We start from the raw sequence: 12,062 nt of genomic DNA, 5'->3' as shown, positions 1-12,062 counted from the left end.
AATTTGTTTTGAACATATACATGTTACAGTTTTTATTTAAGAAAGTTCTTTATATTAAGGTACAGTGGTCCCTCAACATACGATGGTAATCCGTTCCAAATGGACCATCGTTTGTTGAAACCATCGCATGTTGAGGGATCCGTGCAATGTTAAGTATAGGACAGTGGTCTACAACCCGCGGACCTCCAGATGTTGCAAAACTACAACACCCAGCATGCCCGGACAGCAAACGGCTGTCAGGGCATGCTGGGAGTTGTAGTTTTGCAACATCTGGAGGTCCGCAGGTTGAAGACCACTGGTATTGGAGGTTATACTCACGTGTCCCTGCCACTCCGGACCGTCACCGCTCGTCACCGCTGCCCTGGATGTCGCCTTCCATCGCTGTTGCCGCGACCCCGGGGTGTCCCCGATGCTCCGGCAAGGCCTCTGCTTCCCTGGTATCCTCGCTCTCCGTCGCCGCCATCACGTCGCTACACACGCCGCTCCTATTGGATGACGGGACGGCGTGCGCAGCGACGTGATGATGACGATGGAGAGCGCCGACGATGCAGGGGATCCCGAAGAGGACGCGCCAGAGCCCCGAGGACAGGTAAGTGATCGTCAGCGGACCACACGGGGCACCGTAAACGGCTATCCGTGGCAGCTGAAGTAGTCTGCGCTGCCAGATAGCCGTTTATGCGATGACCAAGACATAAAAAAGCATCGTATGTTGATGCTGCCTTCAACATGCGATGGCCTCTCAGAGGCCATCGTATGTTGAAATGATTGTATGTCGGGGCCATCATAGGTCGGAGGTTCACTGTATATATTAGTCTAGATTTACAGATAGGCCGCATTAACACCCCGGAAATACCTTCTATGTGCAGATCCTGCATGGAATGCATACCCTCTATGAGACGGCACATTCCGTGAGGTCCTAGAGCCGGCAGATTCTGCTGGCGCCCCGCACTGTACGTAATGTCGCACCTTCTTTCCTCTAGACGTAGAGGATGCCCCCTTGTCATGGTTATTGGCCTAGGTATAAAAAGATCACTAGAAATATCTCTGTACAGTCCATTCATATATTTATACATTGTGATCAAATCGCACCAAAGTCTTCTTTTCTGTGAACTAAATAACCCCAAGCTTGATAACCTGTCCTGGTCCTGTAATCCTCCCATATCAATAATTATCTTTGTCGCCTTCCGCTGCACCCTCTCCAGTTCTGCCATGTCCTTCTAATATACAGGTGCCCAAAATGCATATGTGGTCTGACTAATGATTTATACAGAGGCAAAACTATATCCTTGTCACGAGCCTCTATGCCTCTCTTGATACATCCCATGACTTTGTTAGCCTTGGCCGCAGCTGTCTGGCACTGATCCCTAAAGTGCAGTTTACTGTCCACCAGATCCCCCAAGTCCATTTCGGTTGTAGTTTTACCTAATGTCCTATTATTTAGCACATAATTGTACATTTTGTTTTTATAGCCCAAGTAAATAACCTTACATTTATCCATATTAAACTTCATTTGACATGTCTGTGCCCAAGTCTCCAGCTTCCCCAGATCCCTCTGTAATATTATGTTATCCTCTTCTGTAGTGATCACCTTACCCAATTTAGTGTCATTAGCAAATATTGAAATTCTACTCTGTAATCCCTCTACAAGGTCATTAATAAACATATTGAAAAGAAGTGGACCCAGTACTGACCCCTGTGGTCCCCACTAGTAACTGTCACCCAACCAGAGTAAGTTCCATTGATCCCCACCCTCTTCTTCCTGTCATTAAGCCAGTTGCTAACTATTTACATATATCCTCCCCTTGTCTCAACATCCTCATTTTATGTACTAACCTTTCGTGTGGCACAATATGAAATGCCATTTAATCTATAATGGACCTCCTCATAGAAGCTGATCAGATTTAGTCTGACAGGATAGAGGACAAGTGTCTGATGTCACAGGGGGCTGGGACCCTCACTTTGCATCATTTTTAATCTGCACCATTTTGGGGTGTATTTGTGACTTTTTCTGATGGATTTTGGGGACATAACTTAGCTGGAGTTTCAAACAGTGATCTCCAAACTATGGACCTCTAGATGTTGCAAAACTACAACTCCCAGCATGCTCGGCTCTGTGTTGCTTTTAGTGAGGCTCTGTATAGCTTTCAGTCTGTGCAGCTGTCAATCAAGCTCAGTGCACAGCAACACTTCCTGAGTTTGGTCTCCTGCCAGGGTCACTGTATTAATTGCAGCAGGGACCTGAACAGAGCCTCCTAGTGGCCGCTTTTTCTATTACATTTTAAACTTATTTATGTTGATAATTTTAAAAGCAAGTGAATGGGAAAGTGTCTGCTAATTACATAAGGAACACTAGATTAAAAGTATTATTTGGTGACAGGTACTCTTTAAAAGATGAAAACCTGCTCACACCCTGCCTTTCTTTTTAGGAGGGTATCTACTCGAAATGCACTTCGTACAGCTGAGGGTTCCTTATAATTGCATCCAGTTTAGACAATCCTCTGTGAGCTGCTGCCATGGCATATAGTAACATACAGACCAGAGGGTGTACCCATGCCACCAATGGATAATTCCTAGGCACAGTGGTCCAGGTGTTAGTACAGCTGGCACATCCATAGGGGAGGAAGCTGTGCCCGGACAGTGCCCCGCCCGTCTGGTGCCGCGGTCTGTGCCACAGAGGAGACGCGCTAGGTGTCAGTAGAGAGCCGTAAGGAGCGGTGTAAGGAGGACAGGAAGGGGAAGGAAGAAGAGGAGGGCTTCCCATCATACTTCCACACCCTCTTCCTGCCCTGTGTGATGCTCCTGTGTGCCCCTCTCACCATGGCTGCAGTGCTGAGCCCCCTGTGTGTGCCTGTGGGGGGCATGTGTCGGCCTTGCTGTGTATGAGCTGACACTTCCCGCCGCTCCTTGACACAACTCTCGGATTAGTTCAGTGCTCTTTGTGGCGGCTTCTCTGCTGGATTTCCCCCCTGTGCTCCTCAGAAGAGAGGACGGAGCAGCCCGCCCGGGACCCGAACTCCTGACAGACACCCGCTGACCCCCTCCCGGTGCCAGGGTGCGGGCAGTCCGGGACCGGGACGGAAAAACATGGCGTCCTATGTGGATAATAGTTTCAGACAAGCGGTGATGAAGCCCCCGGCTGACAGGAGCGCTCAGGTATGAGGGGGCGCCACCTGGGGGCGGGGGAGGGCACATTCCTGACTCACTGACAACTTTAACACCACTTTAAAGTTAATAGTAAGGGGGTGTGGGGGTTGGTCCTGGGGTATTCTGTCACTGGTCTGGGGCAATATACCCTAATGTGAACACTGCCATTGTGTGTGATGCCACCTCAGGCACATCTATCCTGGCATACAAATCATGGTATGTGCGATAGAATGTGACCCATTGATATGTGGGCACAAGTGTTGTGTTTAGGTAAATGTATCACTTCAAAGTTGCCATGCTAAGCTATATCTTGTCACAAGAACCTTAGAAGTTCACTACAGAGTTGTACCAGATGTCACCACCAAATAGAGGGGCGACTGTCAGTCACTATCCACCCTACAAGACCTCTGCTACCATAAAAGAATGATCATTAGTCTGGGTAGACTCTACTGTAAGAACTATTGGCATGGGCACATGTGACAGCTGAGGTGCCATCGCAGGTCTCCTAGTGACCACCCCAGCCCGTCTGTCACTGGCACATCGGTGATTGATAGAGGAAAACCCAACCGCTTTGTGTTCAGATATCTGCCCACATGATTCCTGATGAATGTGCCCAAGGTGATGGGCACCAGCAATGCTGTGAATGCCACAGACTTGTAAGGAACCGTCGCCAGTTTCCCAACAAGTCATTGTCAATTGTTTCCTTTGTAACAAGATGAAGCCCATTCCTGATAGACAGGTTAGGAGCGTGTGATGTCATAGAGCAGAAGTGTGGGCTTTGGCACAATGTGCCCATTCTATGTCTGGGTAAGAAGCATAACAGAGACTCTGGGTGGGATTGTTTATTTTCCCTCCTGTATTGCTGGGCTGGGTCCTTGCAGGTGATGTATTGTAAAGGCATAAGATGTCGCTGGATCTCGCAGTGCCATGCCGCTCTGTGACAATTGAACTTTATGTGAACGCCATTGTCCCTGGGCTTTCTGTGTTTCCTGCCCTGACTTTTCATTGATGTGCAATTTGTCACACCCATTTCTGGATACAATTAGATCTGTAATTCTTCACCTAAGGGCCTGTCTGCCAACTACCCATCACTTCAGAGTGCAGAAACCTGACTGTAAACTGCTTCTCTATTGTAGACCAGGGGCATGATGCTGAGAAACTAGGGCAGGTACTGCTTATGGACACTGCCATCTGATGCCATCACTACATAGCGCAGAAACCTCATGGCACACTGCTTCTCTATTGTAGACCAGGGGCGTGATGCTTATGGACACTGCCATCTGATGCCATCACTACATAGTGCAGAAACCTCATGGCACACTGCTTCTCTATTGTAGACCAGGGGCATGATGCTGATGTACACTGCCACCTGATGCCATCACCACATAGCGCAGAAACCTCATGGCACACTGCTTCTCTATTGTAGACAGGGGCATGATGCTGATGTACACTGCCATCTGATGCCATCACTACACAGCGTAGAAACCTCATGGCACACTGCTTCTCTATTGTAGACCAGGGGCATGATGCTAATGTACACTGCCATCTGATGCCATCACCACATAGCGCAGAAACCTCATGGCACACTGCTTCTCTGTTGTAGATCAGGCGTATGATACTGATGTACACTGCCATCTGATGCCATCACCACATAGCGCAGAAACCTCATGGCACACTGCTTCTCTATTGTAGATCAGGCGTATGATACTGATGTACACTGCCACCGGATGCCATCACTAAATAGCGTAGAAACCTCATGGCACACTGCTTATCTTTTGTAGACCAGAGGCATGATGCTGATGTATACTGCCACCTGATGCCATCACCACATAGCGCAGAAACCTCATGGCACACTGCTTCTCTATTGTAGACAGGGGCATGATGCTGATGTACACTGCCATCTGATGCCATCACTACACAGCGTAGAAACCTCATGGCACACTGCTTATCTATTGTAGACCAGGGGCATGATGCTGATGTACACTGCCACCTGATGCCATCACCACATAGCGCAGAAACCTCATGGCACACTGCTTCTCTATTGTAGACAGGGGCATGATGCTGATGTACACTGCCATCTGATGCCATCACTACACAGCGTAGAAACCTCATGGCACACTGCTTCTCTATTGTAGACCAGGGGCATGATGCTGATGTACACTGCCATCTGATGCCATCACCACATAGCGCAGAAACCTCATGGCACACTGCTTCTCTATTGTAGATCAGGCGTATGATACTGATGTACACTGCCACCGGATGCCATCACTAAATAGCGTAGAAACCTCATGGCACACTGCTTATCTATTGTAGACCAGAGGCATGATGCTGATGTATACTGCCACCTGATGCCATCACCACATAGCGCAGAAACCTCATGGCACACTGCTTCTCTATTGTAGACAGGGGCATGATGCTGATGTACACTGCCATCTGATGCCATCACTACACAGCGTAGAAACCTCATGGCACACTGCTTCTCTATTGTAGACCAGGGGCATGATGCTAATGTACACTGCCATCTGATGCCATCACCACATAGCGCAGAAACCTCATGGCACACTGCTTCTCTGTTGTAGATCAGGCATATGATACTGATGTACACTGCCATCTGATGCCATCACCACATAGCGCAGAAACCTCATGGCACACTGCTTCTCTATTGTAGATCAGGCGTATGATACTGATGTACACTGCCACCGGATGCCATCACTAAATAGCGTAGAAACCTCATGGCACACTGCTTATCTATTGTAGACCAGAGGCATGATGCTGATGTATACTGCCACCTGATGTCATCACCTCATAGCGTAGAAACCTCATGGCACACTGCTTCTCTATTGTAGACCAGGGGCATGATGATGCTGATGTATACTGCCACCTGATGTCATCACCTCATAGCGTAGAAACCTCATGGCACACTGCTTCTCTATTGTACACAGAGGCATGATGCTGAGAAACTAGGGCAGGTACTGCTTATGTACACTGCCATCTGATGCCATCACTACATAGCGCAGAAACCTCATGGCACACTGCTTCTCTATTGTAGACCGGGGGCATGATGCTGATGTACACTGCCACCTGATGCCATCACCACATAGCGCAGAAACCTCATGGCACACTGCTTCTCTATTGTAGACAGAGGCATGATGCTGATGTACACTGCCACCTGATGCCATCACTACATAGTGCAGAAACCTCATGGCACACTGCTTCTCTATTGTAGACCAGAGGTATGATGCTGATGTACACTGCCACCTGATGCCATCACTACATAGTGCAGAAACCTCATGGCACACTGCTTCTCTATTGTAGACCAGAGGTATGATGCTGATGTACACTGCCACCTGATGCCATCACCACATAGTGCAGAAACCTCATGGCACACTGCTTTTCTATTGTAGACCAGAGGCATGATGCTGATGTACACTGCCATCTGATGCCATCACTACATAGCGCAGAAACCTCATGGCACACTGCTTTTCTATTGTAGACCAGAGGCATGATGCTGATGTACACTGCCATCTGATGCCATCACTACATAGCGCAGAAACCTCATGGCACACTGCTTCTCTATTGTAGACCAGGGGCATGATGCTGATGTACACTGCCACCTGATGCCATCACCACATAGCGCAGAAACCTCATGGCACACTGCTTATCTATTGTAGACCAGGGGCATGATGCTGATGTACACTGCCACCTGATGCCATCACCACATAGTGCAGAAACCTCATGGCACACTGCTTATCTATTGTAGACCAGGGGCATGATGATGCTGATGTACACTGCCACCTGATGCCATCACTACATAGCGCAGAAACCTCATGGCACACTGCTTCTCTATTGTAGACCAGGGGCATGATGCTGATGTACACTGCCACCTGATGCCATCACCACATAGCGCAGAAACCTCATGGCACACTGCTTCTCTATTGTAGACCAGGGGCATGATGCTGAAGTACACTGCTACCTGATGCCATCACCACATAGCGCAGAAACCTCATGGCACAATGCTTCTTTATTGTAGACCAGGGGCATGATGCTGATGTACACTGCCATTTCATGCCATCACCACATAGCGCAGAAACCTCATGGCACACTGCTTCCTTCTCTATTGTAGATCAGGCGTATGATACTGATGTACACTGCCACCGGATGCCATCACTAAATAGCGTAGAAACCTCATGGCACACTGCTTATCTATTGTAGACCAGGGGCATGATGCTGCTGTACACTGCCACTTGATGCCATCACCACATAGCGCAGAAACCTCATGGCACACTGCTTCTCTATTGTAGACCAGGGGCATGATGCTTATGTACACTGCCATCTGATGCCATCACTACATAGCGTAGAAACCTCATGGCACACTGCTTCTCTATTGTAGACAGAGGCATGATGCTGATGTACACTGCCACCTGATGCCATCACTACATAGCACAGAAACCTCATGGCACACTGCTTCTCTATTGTAGATCAGGCGTATGATACTGATGTACACTGCCACCGGATGCCATCACTACATAGCACAGAAACCTCATGGCACACTGCTTATCTATTGTAGATCAGAGGTATGATGCTGATGTACACTGCCACCTGATGCCATCACCACATAGCGCAGAAACCTCATGGCACACTGCTTATCTATTGTAGACCAGGGGCATGATGCTGATGTACACTGCCACCTGATGCCATCACCACATAGTGCAGAAACCTCATGGCACACTGCTTATCTATTGTAGACCAGGGGCATGATGCTGATGTACACTGCCATCTGATGCCATCACTACATAGCGCAGAAACCTCATGGCACACTGCTTATCTATTGTAGACCAGGGGCATGATGCTGATGTACACTGCCATCTGATGCCATCACTACATAGCGCAGAAACCTCATGGCACACTGCTTATCTATTGTAGACCAGGGGCATGATGCTGATGTACACTGCCACCTGATGCCATCACCACATAGTGCAGAAACCTCATGGCACACTGCTTATCTATTGTAGACCAGGGGCATGATGCTGATGTACACTGCCATCTGATGCCATCACTACATAGCGCAGAAACCTCATGGCACACTGCTTATCTATTGTAGACCAGGGGCATGATGCTGATGTACACTGCCATCTGATGCCATCACTACATAGCGCAGAAACCTCATGGCACACTGCTTCTCTATTGTAGACCAGGGGCATGATGCTGATGTACACTGCCACCTGATGCCATCACCACATAGCGCAGAAACCTCATGGCACACTGCTTCTCTATTGTAGACCAGGGGCATGATGCTGAAGTACACTGCTACCTGATGCCATCACCACATAGCGCAGAAACCTCATGGCACAATGCTTCTTTATTGTAGACCAGGGGCATGATGCTGATGTACACTGCCATTTCATGCCATCACCACATAGCGCAGAAACCTCATGGCACACTGCTTCCTTCTCTATTGTAGATCAGGCGTATGATACTGATGTACACTGCCACCGGATGCCATCACTAAATAGCGTAGAAACCTCATGGCACACTGCTTATCTATTGTAGACCAGGGGCATGATGCTGCTGTACACTGCCACTTGATGCCATCACCACATAGCGCAGAAACCTCATGGCACACTGCTTCTCTATTGTAGACCAGGGGCATGATGCTTATGTACACTGCCATCTGATGCCATCACTACATAGCGTAGAAACCTCATGGCACACTGCTTCTCTATTGTAGACAGAGGCATGATGCTGATGTACACTGCCACCTGATGCCATCACTACATAGTGCAGAAACCTCATGGCACACTGCTTCTCTATTGTAGACCAGAGGTATGATGCTGATGTACACTGCCACCTGATGCCATCACCACATAGTGCAGAAACCTCATGGCACACTGCTTATCTATTGTAGACCAGGGGCATGATGATGCTGATGTACACTGCCATCTGATGCCATCACTACATAGCGCAGAAACCTCATGGCACACTGCTTCTCTATTGTAGACCAGGGGCATGATGCTGATGTACACTGCCACCTGATGCCATCACCACATAGCGCAGAAACCTCATGGCACACTGCTTCTCTATTGTAGACCAGGGGCATGATGCTGAAGTACACTGCTACCTGATGCCATCACCACATAGCGCAGAAACCTCATGGCACAATGCTTCTTCATTGTAGACCAGGGGCATGATGCTGATGTACACTGCCATTTGATGCCATCACCACATAGCGCAGAAACCTCATGGCACACTGCTTCTCTATTGTAGATCAGGCATATGATACTGATGTACACTGCCACCGGATGCCATCACTAAATAGCGTAGAAACCTCATGGCACACTGCTTATCTATTGTAGACCAGGGGCATGATGCTGCTGTACACTGCCACTTGATGCCATCACCACATAGCGCAGAAACCTCATGGCACACTGCTTCTCTATTGTAGACCAGGGGCATGATGGCATCACTACATAGCGCAGAAACCTCATGGCACACTGCTTCTCTATTGTAGACCAGGGGCATGATGCTGATGTACACTGCCACCTGATGCCATCACCACATAGCGCAGAAACCTCATGGCACACTGCTTCTCTATTGTAGACCAGAGGTATGATGCTGATGTACACTGCCACCTGATGCCATCACCACATAGTGCAGAAACCTCATGGCACACTGCTTCTCTATTGTAGACCAGAGGTATGATGCTGATGTACACTGCCACCTGATGCCATCACCACATAGTGCAGAAACCTCATGGCACACTGCTTATCTATTGTAGACCAGGGGCATGATGATGCTGATGTACACTGCCATCTGATGCCATCACTACATAGCGCAGAAACCTCATGGCACACTGCTTCTCTATTGTAGACCAGGGGCATGATGCTGATGTACACTGCCACCTGATGCCATCACCACATAGCGCAGAAACCTCATGGCACACTGCTTCTCTATTGTAGACCAGGGGCATGATGCTGAAGTACACTGCTACCTGATGCCATCACCACATAGCGCAGAAACCTCATGGCACAATGCTTCTTCATTGTAGACCAGGGGCATGATGCTGATGTACACTGCCATTTGATGCCATCACCACATAGCGCAGAAACCTCATGGCACACTGCTTCTCTATTGTAGATCAGGCATATGATACTGATGTACACTGCCACCGGATGCCATCACTAAATAGCGTAGAAACCTCATGGCACACTGCTTATCTATTGTAGACCAGGGGCATGATGCTGCTGTACACTGCCACTTGATGCCATCACCACATAGCGCAGAAACCTCATGGCACACTGCTTCTCTATTGTAGACCAGGGGCATGATGGCATCACTACATAGCGCAGAAACCTCATGGCACACTGCTTCTCTATTGTAGACCAGAGGCATGATGCTGATGTACACTGCCATCTGATGCCATCACCACACAGCGTAGAAACCCCATGGCACACTGCTTCTCTATTGTAGACCAGGGGCATGATGCTGATGTACACTGCCACCTGATGCCATCACCACATAGCGCAGAAACCTCATGGCACACTGCTTCTCTATTGTAGACCAGGGGCATGATGCTGATGTACACTGCCACCTGATGCCATCACTACATAGTGCAGAAACCTCATGGCACACTGCTTCTCTATTGTAGATCAGGCGTATGATACTGATGTACACTGCCACCGGATGCCATCACTACATAGCACAGAAACCTCATGGCACACTGCTTATCTATTGTAGATCAGGCGTATAATACTGAGGCATGTACTACTTCTGTCTGCTGCCATCTAAAGCATGTGCTTCCTTATGCAGAGAATAAAAGATCTTGTTCTTCGTGCTTTCATGTATTGAGGAGCCTCTATTTTTAGGAAGCTCTTATTGTGCTATAGAGATGAGTCTGAAACAAAGGCACAAGGAGGTTCCACCTGCAGACAAGTTGGCTGCACTTGAGGTTGAAAAACCTTTAGTTTCATGCACAATGCATTGACAAGTGCGTCATCTCTTCTCTGCGGTACCCTGAGTCTCTAAGGGTTAAACAGACCACAGCCCTCGTATTACCAGAGGGTGACCTTATGTGGCATTTTAGAGGCCTTTATCATAATATGGCATGTGATGGGGAATGCCATAGCTCTTGTCTGGTGCATTGCCATAGTATCTTCTGTATGCCACAGTATAAACCTGATGTAGTGTACTGGTGCCTTGTTACAAATCCATAGAACACGAATTGATAATGTGGCTGAGGGCATGTGGCCTTATGTGCCAGTTTGGGTTACGATTGAGGTTTAGATGTTCATACCAGTAGAAGAGATGTCAGAATACCTGTATACCACAAATGTAGGCTACTAACACCATGAAAGGTTGCAGGTTTTGTCTGAATAAAATATTTCTTCAGGAAAATAGTTTTGTGTATAAGACACCTGACAGTCTGGCCACATAAGGAGTTCTGTGCTAGGGCACCGTACCACCTCAATGCATTGCTGTATAGCCCCTGCCGTGTGCCTATCTCCACATAGGATGTGCCAGATGTGCTGTATGTGTGTTCTGCTTAGTTTTTTTCTGGTCTGGACACAACTGTAGGGGATTTAATTATCATGGAGCCTATAATGAATTTATTTCAGACAATCCCAACAAATTCTGACCAGTTCCATAGACTTACAATTGGGTCCATCGGTATTCTGCCAGGTCCAGTATTTTTGGCGTCAGCAATAGTGCTACAGACTGTGTTATGCTTATTGTGAAAAAAAAGAACCCTGCAAAACCTTGAGAAAACCTCCTCCAGTGTGATCAAAGCCTGTTCCAGCCACTTGGATGAGATTGGTTTACTGAATAAACTCAAAGTGGAGAAACTGTGTATAGGAGTTTGGTGGGACTGTCACATGCAAATAAAGAGAGATTTCCATCCTATGGCATAGAAACAGTCATAT

General features: G+C 48.0%; 1 protein-coding gene across 6 annotated transcripts in view; it reads left to right on the top strand.

The window, feature by feature from the left end:
* Positions 1-2,720: 2,720 nt before the first annotated feature.
* The window catches only part of RAPGEF2 (Rap guanine nucleotide exchange factor 2), a 294,507-nt gene continuing 285,165 nt past the window's right edge, over positions 2,721-12,062 (top strand). For 2 of the 6 annotated variants that reach the window (XM_056561557.1, XM_056561543.1), the window contains exon 1: positions 2,724-3,153. In XM_056561557.1, the coding sequence (XP_056417532.1) occupies positions 3,085-3,153 (69 nt within the window). In that variant the 5' untranslated portion in view covers positions 2,724-3,084. Of the gene's footprint in view, positions 3,154-12,062 lie in introns of all 6 variants that reach the window. The other 4 variants (XM_056561576.1, XM_056561551.1, XM_056561584.1 and 1 more) reach the window with 3 other exon arrangements.

The sequence above is a fragment of the Hyla sarda genome, chromosome 1, assembly GCF_029499605.1.
Source record: "Hyla sarda isolate aHylSar1 chromosome 1, aHylSar1.hap1, whole genome shotgun sequence".
In the NCBI taxonomy this organism is placed as follows: domain Eukaryota; kingdom Metazoa; phylum Chordata; class Amphibia; order Anura; family Hylidae; genus Hyla; species Hyla sarda.
The sequence above is the reverse complement of the archived record's forward strand: the minus strand, read 5'-3'. Positions and strand labels throughout refer to the sequence as shown.